We start from the raw sequence: 16,305 nt of genomic DNA on the forward strand, positions 1-16,305 counted from the left end.
GGCCCCGGCAACCTGTGTGTTTTTAAAAGTATGTCTGAGACAAAAAACAGCCAATCTATCATCGTGATTTCTTCTTATCCAGTTTATATATTTAAGCAAATACAGTCTAAAATAACTCAACTTAAAAGAACTGCAGACTGGATACTCTTCCAGGTAAAGACATACCTGCATTAAAAAAAAATCATGAGAAGCTTTCCCTCCAATACTGCTTTAAGACCAAATAGGCAGTACATTTGTAGAAACAAAAAGTAGCAACAAACTGAACTAAAGTGATAGATCAAGAAAGACTTTCAGGTCTGCCATATAGCATCGCCAGGATCAGAAGCTATGACAACCCATAGATAGTCCTGCCTACAGTATATCCTGTTCACTACTGCAAACGACAGGGCCCTCTGTGGTTTGGGGTGCTTGTTGTGAGTTGTTGGGGTGCTCTGTATTTTTCCAGTTTCCCTCTGAATAGGGTGTGCAGAACTAGATATGTAAGGGTCCTGACTTTTCCTAAGCTTGGAGGGCCTGTGCATATATTTCATGTGACCCGTAGGCACAGGAAGGAGGTGGGCATGTACTCTTAGGAGTACCTACCTATACCTCCTGCCATCACTCCTGAGGTGGTGGAACCTTGGAGAATGAGTTCAACTAAAGTCTCAAGCAATTGCCAACTTAATTCAGGCAATTTATTCTCTGAAGGTTAAGAAAGGTCACAAAAGTAAAGTTCTCATGAGTTTAAGCTGTGTACTATCACAAGGACCAGCGCCACCTGGTAGCAACATGGGTTTTGTTGTTGTTGTTGTTGTTGTTGTTGTTGTTGTTGTTGTTTTGTTTGTTTGGATTTGTTTTTATTGTTGTTGTTGGTCCATAGAGGCAAATAAAGGATAGCTTAAACGTTTAATTAAACAACAAAAGCAAGATATGCATGAGTAATGTGAAGTAAGCCCACTCTTATCCACTCAGTCTGGAAGAACCACAAAAACGCATTCCAAAAACAAGTCTGTTTTGAAGAAATTGAGGTTACGAGATTCTTGTCTTGTTTTCTTAGGGTGTTCTCACAAGCATTTCTCCTCACGTGACTTCATTTGCGGGCTGTACTCTGACACACGATGGTTTGGGTTGAACAGATATTTGAAGTGGTTTAATACATATGCAGTCATTCTTGGTCCTCACCTGGTTGTTTGTATTTATTGAGGGTTGTTCCTTTGTCCTCAGTAGGGAACAGTACCAGAGCATCTTTCTGTGCCTGTCCTTACTAACTTAGACCCATGTTTGGAGTCCTGGGAACTCATGCTGTAGAAGCCCCACTGCGCATGGTGATGGCTGTTGCTCTCAGTGTCAGTAATCTGTAATTGAGATGCAGAGTCTGATGACTAAGATGTGAGAGGACCTTCTCATCTGAGCTGTGTTGATAACCCATGTGTTATATGTCTTGGGTCCCCTGAATAAATTATTCACAATCTGGAGCTATCGCCAGCTCACTCTGTTCTAAAAAACTCATTTTCCTTCAGCTCAGATCTAAAACTAATGCCTCCTTTCTGAGATTATCCGGGATCACAAATTCAGAAGCTGATACAGTAGGCAGGCAATGCCAGGGTCTCCTGCCAACCAGAATTAGAAGGCAAGGGAATTGGCCATCAAACTAGAAGGCAGACTTTGAACTAAACAAAGCTTGATTCATTGCTTACACTTTAGCTAAATGTCCAGTCAAAAGTGCTTTTAATTGTTTTAACTTTAAATTTTCAATTAATATAAAACTATAGCATTTCCAAATCTCTTTTTTCCCTTTAACACCCCCCCCATATGCTACCCTAGTCTCTTAAATTCATGGCCTCTTTTTCTTTGTTTTTGCTACACACAATCTCTCTCTCTCTCTCTCTCTCTCTCTCTCTCTCTCTCTCTCTCTCACACACACACACACACACAAACACATTTCTCCTGCTCTCGCCATTCTTTAATTGCCTGGAGTTCTTCATGTAGGTATAGGGCCCCTGGAGATTTCTGACATTCGTGTGCCTATTGGTCCTGTCTTGTTCAAGCGCTGTTTAAGCAGCAACATTGTTGAGGTACCTTGGTATAGTTATTTTCAGGAGACACATTCTTACAGCAGATTTCTTGGTCCCCTGACTCACACAATCTTTCTGCTTCCTCTTCAGGAATGTTCCCTGAGCTTTAATTGCAGGAGTGTCTTAGTTACATTTTCCATTACCACAATGAACACCATAAACAAAAGCAACAGAATAATAAAGGGTTGTTTCATCTTATACTTTTAGGTTCCACTTGATCACTGAGGAAAGTCAAGGTAGGAATTCAAGGCAGGTAACTGGAAGCAGGAACTGAAGCAGAAGCCATGGAGGAATGCTGTTTTCTAGTCTGTTCTCCATGGCTTCTTCATCTTGTTTTCTTAAACAGCTCAAGACATCTCCTTGATGTGGAATTGCCCACTATGGGCTCATCTCTCCTTTATCAATCATTGAGCAAGAAAATGTCCTATGAAGTTCCCTATGGGAAATATGGATGGCAGCATTTTCTTATCTGATGTTCCTCTTTCCTAATAACTCTAGCTTTCATCAAATGGATGGAACAAACAAACAAACAAACAAATAATAAACAAAACAAAACACAACTGAGAGAAGAAGTATTGTAGATGTATCAACTGTGACCAGACACTTAATATGCATTTCGACCAGTTATAGTTTTATATAATGGTCCCTATCTCTTGCAAAGAGAAGTGTCCTTGATGAAGGGTAGGGGCTACACTTTTCTGTAGGTATAAGGAGAAGCATTAAGAATGCAGTTAGGGTTTCTCCTGGTTTAGTGCTTTTCGATTCTTCTCTAAGATCTGTGACTTTACTAGCTTAGGTGGTTGGCTAAGTACCAGGCATGTCTTAACTCCCATTGAAAAGACCTCAAGTACAATGAGACAACTGTTAGTTACTGAGAAGACGTGTGTGCCTCTGTTGTGCTTTAGAGCTATCACGCCATGGTCGTCACTGTTGGACTTCAAGGGTGTTAGAGCTGGGTAGAATTAGTAGTTGGTTTCCTTCCTTGGCAGCTGACATGGCACTTTCTGGTACCATGGAGTCTAGTCCTCATGGAGGAAGGTTTCAGGTTGTATCCAGCTCAGATCCTTTGAGTCTTATAGCCCAAGTGCATGGTATCTTCAGCAACAGGGAATCACCTTCAACATCTAGGAAGCCATCAAAGATAACAGCTTCATCCTATACTGTTTTGGGGGTCACTTGGACTCCCTTGGCCAACACAGAAGGGGGCCAATTCATGTATTTTGTTAGTCTTTAACTTGTGTCAGCTCAAGTAGGATAACATCACTTAGACTCTATATGTATACACACACACTTGCATGCATTGTATGTAACTATAGGTAAATAAATGCACTGTGGCATTTTCAAGCATCCTGAGTGTTGTTTGTTCTTTTTTCCCTCTCTCCTTCTGTACTGAGTTCTTCCTTCCTACCTTCACAATTAAATCCCCAGGTTTTCCAATTTCTCCCTTCAACATTTAATATTTTTCTTGTGATTTAAAATGATTGCACTCTTCGCTGTTATGTAAAGTCTCATAACGTGAACACACACACACACACAAGTCCATAACTGGGACTATCATTTAGGGCTATTTAACCCTTTTTGAGCAAATTTCATAGCTTACTTTCATAGATTCCTGAAAATTACTCCTCCCAAGGAAGGGGGAAGTTAGGATGGAAAGAGACAACCTTCCTGATGCAGGTTGATTAATATTCTTCTGCAGTGACCCAAGTAATCACCAAACGTAGAGTCTCCCTGGGTCACTGCCCTTTTCGCCTCTCGTCAGGGCATTTGCAGTTTGTTCCCTTCTTCCACATATCCATGCGGAAACAAAGAACTTACTCTGGAGTGGGAGATTTGTCTGAGAAAATTCTTATGCCACTAAATTTACCTAGAGTTGGCAAGATTAGCTTTTTCTCCCTCCTGAGCATAAAAGAGACTTAAAATAGAAATTAAGTTCCATTACAAGAAAATCAGTTTCATTTCTCACACTTGAATTTGTGGCCTGAGAAAACCCATGACCATTACACAAATAGAACACTTTCCATCTGAGCTGCTACAAAGGCAGGGGACGGTGACTTAGCATGATGGCTAACTAATCATTTAAGTCAACTTGAGCATGAGCCTGTCACCTCAAAGCAAGAGACAGAAAAGAAAATTCTAGAAGTCTTCATGCGAAGTCCAAAGCCGCCTTCTAGAGATTTCACTTTGATGATTTGACGGACTGCGTTTCTACTGAATGGCAAAGGCTGTGTCATTCATTATGAAAATAGACTAGAAAATTATATTCTTTGTAAGTGAATTCATTATGAAAGTAATTTACAAAATACATTAAGCTCTTTCACGATCTTTCTAAAGGGAAAGCCAAATAGTTTTAAATATATTGCAAGGTCATTATCATTTCTGTCTTAGATCTGACTTTTCATTAGTTACTTTGTGAACTATGTGTTGCACGCATATCTAAATTTGCTTAGGCTTTACATGACACAAACTGATTTTTATGTGTGCCTTGGAGAATCACATTTCAATGATGGCTTCATTGTTTAAAATAAAGATGAAATTCCAGTTTTTAAATTACTGCAGTAAAATGTTCTTTTTCTTTTCTTCTTCCTCTCAAATTTGTATAAGCCGACGTTGCTCCATGGAGACTGTAACATGATCCTTCATCTTTTGAATTTTTGTATCAAATCACCATTTTAAACTCCTGAGAGCAGGAGAAGCCAGGCAAGCCCGTTACACTTTTAAAATAATGTTGTTTGACCCTCTTTGGAGTTGAAAACTCAGTTATCAACTTAAATTAAGGTGGAAGTCAGAGCAGATTTGGTGTCTCTCTAAGCGGTGCACACTTACAATGCTGTTCATTACCAAGAACATGCCAGTACATGTTTGTTTCCCAGGAAAAATAAAGCCCTATTCATTATTCACAGAGGTCCTCCTGTACAGTAACGACATTCATTCTCTAATGGTTCTATGACTGGGGTGTTGTGAAGCCCAAAGATGTTATTTTTGGAAGATAGTCTGCCAATTAAAAGCAAACAGCACTGAATTGCTTAGTAATGTCTTCAGCATTGATTGCCTGTGACTGCAAATGAACAGGAGAGAAACCAAAGGCACACCGTCTCCTGTTCCCATGCTGCCTCGCTTCAGCTGCCCCCTTGCAAATACATCCTTAGTAGATGAAACTTCCAACTTAAAAGCTCAGTCTTTTGCTCCACTTCATGTCCCAAGTAACTTGAAAAAACACTAAATTCATCCTCTTACAAACATTTAATCATCTCACCCTGAGATGTAATAAAATGTGTGAAGTTAATAGTAACTAGTGTTAGGCGTGATTACCTGGAGGTGAGTTCAGGATATAAAGACAAATATAGCCATATTCTTTAACGGAAAGACAATATTTTATATGAACTAAATATATTCTCCAGTTTTGTGGCTTCTAATACATGGAAGAAAAACTGCATGGAGGTTGATCCCCACAATCCTATCACTTCAGAGACTGAGGCAGGAAGAGCAGAATTTCAACGTCATCCCGAAGTGTATGGGGTGGGGGTGGGGGGTGAGGTGTGAAACCAAACCGGGAAAAATTAGAACCTGTTTATGAATACATAAGAAAGTAACTGAAGATTCTGGAAACAAAGACTCTGGGAGGGCGAGGAGGTCAGCATGGGGGGGGGGGGCGAGGAGGTCAGCATGGGGAGCCTGTTTCAGGAAAACACAGAAACAAAGACGCAAAGGCAGGGGCAGAACGCTGTCCAAACATGTTTTATGTAAATTATGTGCCATTAAACTGGTCTAGATTTTGGCTTACCAAGTAATCGTACAGATGAGGCTCACTGTGACTTTCTTCATCAAAGTTCTACGAGTTCTGGTATTTGGTACTTTTGGACCAGCCACAAGCCTACTACTGACCTATTTCTCTTTTGTTTAGATCTTAATGTTCTATTAAAGTGTTTAATAAATTTTGTTTTATGTGGAACACAGGAGTGCATCCCTGAATATTTTAAGGGCCCTACAAAATAATTATCTTGCACTTCTTTATAGTTTAAAAGATTTTATCTTTTAATATTATCTGACCCCTCTGGCCTTCTGGAAACACACACACACACACACACACACACACACACACACAAACAAGTGCAGTACTCTTGGAAGCCAGCAGAAAGTGCCAGATCTCCTGAATCTAGAGCTACAGTTGACTGTGAGCTATTGGATTGTGGGTGTTGGGAGTGAACTGGGGTGCTCCACAAGGAGGCCCTTATCTTAGTGCTCCAGATGTCCAAGTATTTCCAATCATGATGGGAAATGATCTGAATTCGGAAGTTCATATGAACTTGAAAACTTTTCCTTTCACAACTCCCCTAAGCATTAACATTCACTCTTAAAGGACCAGTTAGCATTTTTTTTAATGAATTATCTCAATATTTACAAAACAAATCACCAAATAAAATGATTACTGTCTTTGCCAAGGAAGGAAGCAACATTTATCAGGGAAGTTGCTGGTTTGTTCTGAGATTGACGTTATTGAGTTGGTTCCATGAAGGTTCTGGGCTCTCTTGGCAGAATTGGTACATTAATATCATAGTTTCAGGACCAGCAATAGTCATTTGGATGGTCTCTTAGGTGTGTGTTACTGCAGCCAATGAATAGAAGAAAGCTATGTCTGCTGTTTTGGCTCAGGAATATTTTCCCTAATCCCTTCCATTACTTGCCACAGAAAAACAACCTCTACTTTATGATGTAGTGACGCTCAGCAGAGATTTTTTTTTTATTGGCCTGTACTTACAAGTATGTGTAGCAAAATCCACTTTGTGTAGCAAAATCCACTTGAAATGTTCACTGGTTTGCTTAGTCATTTTCAATAAATTTGATGACCTTAATCTTTGTATTTTGAGGTTATAAGCCAAATTAAATTTTAAAACTTTGACTATTTTGGTTATTAAAAAAATGTTTGGATCACTTCTCATCATTAAACTAATTTTGTATCAGTTGCATTTATAATAATAAATAGCAATGCTTATTCCTATCAGTATTATAAAATTTTCTTTATGTTTACTTTTTTGATTACTAAAACAATTCAAGAGATTTTATAATTTATTTTCCTATGTAACTTTTTGTTTTAATCTTTTTCCTACATAAAGATATTAAGTTGAATAAAATAGCTTGGTCAAGACATTATAAATACAGCACAGTATTTTTAAAGTTCCATAGGAAATAACTAAAAGATTGTAGGCCTCTATATAAAAACTAAATAATAAGAGTAATATGTTGACTGTGAACCATCCTTTAGTGTTGTTTACTCAAAAACTAAGTTGGGCGCTATGCTTATTTAGTTTTGAAATAATTAATGACAGGTTATTAACCTAGGGTCTTTAATGTGTGATAAGTGATTTTTATAAAGAGGGATTATTTTCAACTGATGGAAGTCAGTAACGTGTGAAGCAATTGCCTTTAAGGAATGCCATTGTTCCCAGACAGATGATCTGAGAGCTGTGCAAAGTTGAGTCTGGACTGCCAGATGCAGGTTTTCAATAGTCTAGGTACGCCAGGCCAATGGTACAGCCACAGAACTGTCTTTCACAGACCTCATAACTGAATTCATAACGAGCTGCAGAAAAACAAGGTGATCCTTCTGCAATGAGATTTTCATTTGTGCTCATCTTATCTGTACATTGCTGATTTGGAAACACTTCCAAAACACATGATGGTCTTTAAATAATGACAGTCTTGAAGGAGTCTACTAATATAGGTGAAGAATCAAATACAAATTACGCCTTTCCTGATACTCATTGATGGAGGAGAAGGGCACTCAAGGAACTATTACCTTGGCTAAGACTTTCCAAGGTATACAGTGGAGTTAGTAGCATTTTTTAGAGTAAATATTTTGTTATTTAATATGTAGATGCACTCAATAGACTAAAACCCATTTCTAAGTATGAAAATTCCTTAAGAATCAATGGAGAGTAGATATTTGGATCATAAATAAATATGAAAATGGGAACTGCCATTTTAAATCATTGTAATGCTTGAACATACTTTATCTTTAATGCTCCTAGATGACTGATATTAGCATTTCAAGTCAATAGAGTAGTGTTTATGAATATGTGAAATACTCTCATTGTCTGTGTTTCAAACAATTACAGCTCTTCCAGTCCTTTTGGATAAACATTGCTTTGGCTATTAGGCAAAATTGGATTTAGAAGTTCTCGTGATTTCCTCTCTGAAGGAGAGCTATGGCTTCACAGTCTTGGAGGAAAACCAGACAAGAAGACAGACAAGCAGAACCTTTGTCCTTGGTGCCTAGATCATCCCGTTGAATCTAGGAACCCCACTGGTGCTGGGATGTACTAGAGATAAAATTGTACTTGGTGTCTATGGGCATTAAGTACTCACTAACATTCCCAAACTGTGGACTGAACGCTTAGTGTTCAGTAGATCATAGTTTACAAAAGGAAATATAATTTTTGTTCTTTCTATTTTCTATTCACCATCCTTTACCTTTTCTTTCTCTGTAACTCAGCAGCCTTCCATTGTCTGGGTATCTGGCAGAGTCCCTCTTCAGTTTCTGATAGCATTTTCATTATAAAACCTGCTTTTCAAGAGGCAGGCAAGTTGGTTAAGCAATGCTGATTCATGCAAAGCTACAATATGAGAGAGACACACACTCAGATTCATTCTCTTTCCTTTAGAAGATGTCATTTGAACTTATTTGTCCACTTTGATCTAAAACACACACAAAAAATAGAAGCTAAAATCCAACCAGTTTCTCATTCATGAAATAATAAAACTGAGCAAAGCAGTTATAAACTTTGTAATCCTGGCTCTTTATTTCCCCATTTGACCCAAGTCCATGTTTTAAATATACTTTTAATGTTTTGAGATTATAATGTAATTTTAAAAATTACAAGTCTCAAAAGTTACAAGAAAAATGTCATAGGTGAATGTTGTTTCATATGGAAAGATGCTGTTTGTTTCCATGTGTAATACAATGGTGAGAATTGATATTTTGCTCTGTAAAATATGTCAAATGGATTCAATAAGAGTGTGACGTTCATTTCAAAACAATGTAATCTTTCTTATTAAAAAGTTGAATTTCCTGCAGAAAACATGGATTGGGCAGAAGATAAAAATGTAAACTACTCTACTGTAGAGCCTGAGACGGGACTTCAGTTCATTGGATCGCTGGTGGGAGTCTTCCCTAAAGTCTACAAGACTCTTGTGGAAAACACACCTGAAAACTGGCAGAAACCCTGTCTGTACAGTCAAAGCTTTTAACCTTTGTACCTAATGTGGTCTAGCACACTCCTCTGGATGACACGAATGCTTCTCTGGGGTTCCCAGTAAGCCTCTTTATCATCCTCACAGTACCTCTCTCTGTCTTTGATGCTCACTGCAATTGTTGCCATGCTGGAAAATCTCCTGACTTGGATTCAACCAGGCTACCTCTAATTTGTTCTCTTAGATTTGTCTCTTGCCTTCAATTTCTCTTGTTCAAGCTTTAGATTGGTGCCCGTGCTTATATTGTTTTCGCTGGAAACGGCAGAAAAACCAAACTCTAGTATTCCTAAACTGCAGGGTACTTATTGATTATGTAATAAGAGGTCGAGGGTCGGATTCGTGACTCAGATAGAAAACCAGGAGCTTTGAGCATCTCCGCCCTTCTTCTCTGTTACCTCTGTGAGCAAGGCTGTGCTTCCTATTCACATTTCAACCATCTACCTCTAAGGAGTCAAGAGGTGAGGGGAAAAGACCCTTCTGCTTTAAAAACAAGATGGTCTTCACACACACACACACACACAGAGAGAGAGAGAGAGAGAGAGAGAGAGAGAGAGAGAGACAGACAGACAGACAGACAGACAGACAGACAGAGACAGACAGACAGACACAGACACAGACACAGACACAGACACAGACACATTAGTGTTTCTATTACCGTGATGAAACACTGTAACACTGTGACTAAAAGCAACTTGGGGAGGAAGTTTTCCTGAAAGCATATGGGACAGGAACTGAAACAGGACAGGAACCTGGAGGCTCATGATGATGCCGCGGACAAGGAATGGTTTTGTTCCCTGACTTGCTTCCTAAGGCTTGCTCAACAGTCTTTTTTAATGAACCCAGGACCAACAGCCTGGCTATGGCACCATCCACAATGGTCTGGACCCTCTCTTATCAACCAGTAACAATGAAAAGGCCCTACAGGCTTGCCTACAGCCCCATCTTATGGAAGCATTTTCTCATTTGAAGTTCATTCCTCTCAGATGATTAGCCTGTGTCAAGTTGACATAAAACTATCCAGCATGTTTTGTGTGTGTGTGTGTGTGTGTGTGTGTGTGTGCACATGCTTAAAGGGAGGACTGTTCTCCATGGAGCTAGAGTTCTAGGTGGTTGTGGTTCACCTGACATGAGTGCTGAAACTAAGCTTGGATCTCTGAAAGTTCAGTAAGCTCTCTCAAATAGTGAAGCCATCTTCCTATATTTATCTTGCTTTTCAGTCAGGAAAATATTTCTCAGAAATCTCATCTTAAATCACTTTAGTCAGAAATGGTTCCTCCACCCCAGCTCTACAGTATTTAATCGGACAGGAGAAGGATGGCCTGCAGTGACTTAGGTCAAAAGAGATTCTTTCCTTGGGTTGGACACGTTTCGCAAACACATTTCTCAGGGTGATTGACGGAGGATGCCTGATTGGCCCGCCACCCTTGGTTGCTGAAGACCAAGTTGTCTCACTAAGACTCAAAGTCTCTAAAGTTCTGTTTATATTTTGACCCCAAGGATTCTGAAAAACAGCTGGGCTTAGAAAATGGATTGGAAACAGGAGTCTTAGTGGCCATAATCTGTGTTTCCAACAAGACCCGATGTCAGCATTTCAATAATCTTTTTTTTTTTATCTATTGAACCAAACATTATATCATACAAGTCCAGTCTTCAAAGCTTATCTTCACACACATTCTTCCCATTTCCCATCTTCCTAGCTTAAGCCTCAAATACCTAAACCTGTCACAATGATTTCAGTGTACCTTCTAGCCGCCTACTAAGTCTCCTTTCTCTGTTTGCTTCCTCTGAATAATATTCTTCAATCGTCCTTTTCCTTACTGTGCCTGGTATAAACATGGCAGCTGTCATTCAAGACCTTGGTCAACAGGTTTACCTAAGTCATAGATACTCTCTTATTCTCAACGAATTTCTATCACATCCCCTTCCCATTGCCTCATGAAGGTATGGCCTCAGGTAGGACTCTGGCTTCATTCTTTTAACACTACTTCAAACAATGCCATATTACACAATATGTGGGCTAGGCAAATTACCTAAGTCTGACTAAAGTTCACAAAACAGCCCTAAACTTGTTGACCCTTCCAGTAGAATTAAGCTCATCTATTTATGCTTGGTGAATCTAGTAATGTTCTGTGTGTTAGCCTTCTTACAAGTCTACAGTGGCAACAACTACTGACTTATAGGAGTATGGAGTGCTCATCAAATATTAAAGGGTTAGCTGATCTCCAGGTAATCAGCATAACACGTCTCAATGGTCTTTTTTATGCATGTGTGTTTGCCAGTGTACACACAGTGTTTTGGTGTGTGCTCAGAATTGCTATCTACCTCCTTGAAAGTGTGTGTGTGTGTGTTTCCAGAGGCCAGAGGGGTCAGATATCTCTGGAACTGGAATTACAGGAGTTTGTGAGCCATATTGTTGGGGAGCTGAGAATCAAACTCTTGTCCTCTCAAGAACAACATGTGATCTTAACTGCTGAGCCATCTATCCCTTTCGCCCCCTGACTACCTCCTTTGAGGCTGACTGCAAAAGGCTTAACGCTCCTCAACTAGACTAGACTCCTTTCTGTTCCCCCAGCGCTAGCATTTTGTATGCATTTTTGAAGATGCAACAGGCAAGCACTCTATCACTCTATAAAGATGATGATGAGCTAAAGAGGAGTTCTTGGAAAAGAAGATGTGCCGAACAATTCTGACAGTATCGAAGGTGCCCAGGATAGAGGCAAATGCAAGGATTTCGGCTTCAGGAGTCCCTCTGGTCACTAGTCATCAGGAAACCAGCATCCTGCAGAGTTATACTTCAGTACTACAGAACTAGGCCCGACTGACCCCGTACTGACTTCTCAGGAACTGGGAGACCAGTGTCCACAAGGCCTCACTACTGGATAGCACTTCTTTTCTTCTTTTTTCTGATTGGTTAGTTTCAGGAGCTGTGGGTTTCAGGGCAGACTTAAATATATTTGATCTCTGTGCTCATTAGCGTGAAGAAAAGCTCAGGAAGTTGATCAGACCTGAATTTTCACTTGCATCCCATTTCACAGACCTCTGAGAACTTGGGAGAAAATGTTAAGGTTCGCGTGTTTGAGAGAATCTGATGAGAGAAAATTAAGACATTGTGTCCCTCCTGGGATCCTGTTTCTTGCATGGCCAGCGGCCATTGTTTTATCTTCATATGGCCTAAGTTTAGGAATTTAAGAATCCAGTGTTTTGTAGGTGGGACCTCTCTCTCTCTCTCTCCTTCCCTCTTTGTGTGTGTGTGTGTGTGTGTGTGTGAGAGAGAGAGAGAGAGAGAGAGAGAGAGAGAGAGAGAGAGAGAGAGAGCTGGGGGAAGAGGAGTAAAGACCTATGGCACTCTATCCGTTCTTAGGAAAAAACAAAACAAAATAAAACAAAACAAAACATTAAGACAAGCAGAAAGCAGCTTCCACCTAGAGAGGTGGCTCTGGCCCTTTCCTAGGTTTCTTTTCTGCTCATTTCTTCCCTGGCTTTGTGTTAGGTACACTGGGGCAAGAGCAACAATTGGAAATGCAATATTCTTTATCTCCAGAAAAATATAGCGTGATCACATTTACTCTCCTCAAACACTTTGTCTTTTTTGGTGGTTTATTTATATCAGGAAAGGGAACATCTCGGAAGTGTGTGGAGGCCATAAAGTGATTGAGAAAATAGGGACCTTTTGCTGGTAATCTTTCCCCTCCTGCCTAGTGGCTCGCGATCCATTCCAGGTTTTGCGGCCGATTCTGCCTCTGAATTTCGGCTGTGCACTGGGTAGCACGTTTCTCCCTCTCTCCCTCCCCTCCTTTCTCCTTCCCTCTTGCCTCCTGTGTCAGTCTCCAGGATTTTCTCTCTTCCTATTTCAAGAAGACTCTCACTGGCTCCCTCAGTCTATGTGAAGCTGAGGTTTCCCCTGGATCCCGTACATCTCCATCACATACCTCCACGCACACACCTCCCCGAGAGCCCCGCGTTCACACCCACAAACACGCGCGCACACACTCGCGCCGGCCTGTCCATCTCCCTCGGGGTGGGGGGAGCCGGCGCGCGGTCCCACCTTCGTCGCGCACACTGGATAGGCGAGCTCGCAGCGCTCCACGACTCTGCGGCTCGGAACTCGGACCGCAGGGCTGAACACCCCCACTGTGGTGTTTGAAAAAAAAAAAAAAAAGAGAGACATTTCTTTGCCTTTTCCTCTTTTCTCCTCTTTCTCGAACGGTTTTCTACCGGAGTGGCTAGCGGAGCCGGCAGCCTTCCCAAGGCAGCCCTGGTTGGCTTGCCATCCTCCATCTGGCTTATAAAAGTTTGCTGAGTGCAGTCCAGAGGTCTGCGCGGCTCGTCCCCTCGGCTGGCGGAAGGGGGTGACGCTGGGCAGCGGCTAAGGAGCGCGCCGCAGGCTCTGGCGGGCTTTCGGCTCGAGGGGCAAGGTGAAGAGCGCACAGGGAGCTGGGGGCTGCCGAGGTGGACTTGCATGTTGCACCATGCCTTCTTGGATTCGGGCTGTGATTCTTCCTCTCTCCGGGCTGCTGCTGACCCTCCCGGCCGCGGCGGACGTGAAGGCTCGGAGCTGCAGCGAGGTCCGTCAGGCTTACGGTGCCAAGGGATTCAGCCTGGCGGACATCCCCTACCAGGAGATCGCAGGTAAGCGTGGGCCCGGGGCCCGCTGCAGCCCCGAGAGGCGGCGGGGCGCCCTCTCCCTACCCCCTGTTGCTCAGTTGGTGCTCACTTTCTGCGGCTACCTCCCAGGGACCCCGCGTCCCTGCATCCAGGCGGCGGAGGCTGATCCCGTTTTTTCGGGCGGGAGGAAGGTGTGCGTGCCCGCCGCCTCATTGTGTGCACACGCGGGAGCACCCTCGTCCCTCGCCCCTCGCTCCCTGCATTTGCTCCCGCGCCCTGCTACCTCCGTGGCTGGCCTAGAGCCGGGCCGGGCCGCTGGAGCAGGGCACGGTGGAGTGAGGACGGCTAGCGGAGGCAGAAAGCGGAGCCGGGCGCCCATCGCATCCCCCTCGCTGGGGCAAACTTAGGAGAACTGCGGCCACAGTTTGCTCAGCGCCACCGTCTGAGTGGCGCCTTCTCCACTCCCGCCTTCGCGCCGGCGGGGGCGGTGGAGAGACGCGGAGATTCCCCTACTCCAGCTCTCTGCTCTCCAGGTCCTTTCCAGGGACTGGGCGCCCGGCTCCTGGGCTGGGGACGGGCCACTAAAGGGACCCATTGCTCGGGTCCCTAGGATCTGCACGTTGGAGTCCCGAGGCAGTTGGAGGAGGTGTCTTAGTACTCTGTCTGCTTCAGATTTGGGGCGGACTTTCCCATTAGGGTGCCCTAGTGCTTCCCGGACTGCGGTTGGTCACTCGGGCTGAAGAGACAACCGGGCCACCCGGCGTGGCGCCGGGTCCCGAGCATGGCCTCCCGCTCTGGCCGGCTGGTGCACGCGGAGCCAACTTAAGCAAGTGACCCGATGGGGGCGTTCGTCTCCGGGGTCTGCACTTCAGGTTCCGCGGCTCGCCTGGTCACAAGCATTCCTTCCTCCCGAGCTCTCGAGCCCCCACCCTCTGCCGGAGCAGCAACTTGCGCAGCAGCCTGGGTGTGTGTTTCCCAGCTCTTAGCGCCAACCGACTCCTAGCTTCTTTGGGGCTCCGTGAATGAAACGTGTCGGGGACAGATAATCCTTTGGCTGCGAGGGAACCGAGCTGAAAGAGGCCAAGGGGAGACTAGGGATGCTGTGAGGGCGCGGGCTGCTCAAACCGGGTAGCTGAAGTCGTCCTATGTGACCTCAGATCCCTGGATCTCCACCAGACATTGTTTTTCCAAAGAACTGGTGGATTGATGGAAAACACTTGCAAATATCTTAAAACATCTTAGTTTTCAATACGTTGTGGAATTAATGCTTTATGAACGATCGGCTTCGCAACGCTGTGGGTGAGGGTCTTTACATACATTTCTATCAATTTGGGTATTACTAAAAGGAAAACAAACCACGCTCATGTATCATAAACAGCGTGGTGCTTTATGTAGAAGGAGCCCCCCCCCCACGCCCGCGCCCTCTCCCCAATTCACAGCTAGGTGTTCCGTTCCCTGGATCTAGTAAGCTTGAGAAAGTGTAGTGAATTATAAGACGACTTACTCTTCAGTCTCCAGGATTTCGCCCACCCGACTTGAGCACTCCCTAATTTGTTAATCAATGACTAGAAAGGCAGTGCTCCTGCAACTCCTTAAGTTTCTTAACCACCATTCCCTTTGTCTACTGTTATTTCATTCTTTCTAATTAATTGATAAGGATCAGCTTCACCTTTTTAACTCACCACATCTCAGGAAATTCAACTTTTAAAACGTTTAGAGTTGGGCTCCCTTCTAGGAACTCGTTTTTCTCTTCTAATCTGGCCATTTTAAAACTGCATCTTTTAAACACGCATATTTCCCAACATGATTTCAGATAAGATATCTTCAAGAAGAAAACAGCAAAGTATTTTTAAATTGCATCGGTATTCCTTAGTAGATACTGAGACTCTCAGGAGACTTGCCTTGACCCTCGGCACCATCCGGGCGCCTGGCTATGGGGCAGATGGCCATTGTAAATCATTTCTGTAGTCACCAATTACTTTGCTGGAGACCATTCTCAGTGGCTGTACTCATTCTCCAGTAGTTAACTGCAGAGGGTTTTGCTTGTATACTTTTTTGTCTTCCCCATTGCTTTGAAAAATCACAGACTGTTAACAGCTCTGAGTTCCTGAGTTATATCCACCCCACTGAAATCACCTCTAGCAGGATTGGGGAAGAACTGAGAACTTTATCTCAAGCCCGGTGTCCTACAATGCTGGTGGATAGGATCAAGGTTCATAGTCCCATGGAGTCAAAGGCACATTGGGTAGGAAAAGAATGGATTGTGAGATAACTGAAGGGCTTGTATTTGGGGGCAAAGCTTTTTGTTTTTTGTTCTTTTTCCAAAATAAACTTTACTCAGCGCTAAAGTACATTGCATTTACTATTGCTGTTGGAATAACCACTTAGGAAATAT

The 16,305-nt window shown here is 42.9% G+C and overlaps 1 protein-coding gene across 1 annotated transcript in view; it reads left to right on the forward strand.

The window, feature by feature from the left end:
• Positions 1–13,042: 13,042 nt before the first annotated feature.
• Gpc6 (glypican 6) overlaps positions 13,043–16,305 on the forward strand; it is a 1,019,946-nt gene continuing 1,016,683 nt past the window's right edge. Inside the window, exon 1 of the mRNA XM_021181728.3 lies at positions 13,043–13,934. Coding sequence (XP_021037387.1) covers positions 13,775–13,934 — 160 coding nt within the window. The 5' untranslated portion in view covers positions 13,043–13,774. The remainder of the gene's footprint in view (positions 13,935–16,305) is intronic.

Source organism: Mus caroli, unplaced genomic scaffold (genome assembly GCF_978045245.1).
Source record: "Mus caroli unplaced genomic scaffold, Mus_caroli_1 scaffold_12, whole genome shotgun sequence".
Classification (NCBI taxonomy): Eukaryota; Metazoa; Chordata; class Mammalia; order Rodentia; family Muridae; genus Mus; species Mus caroli.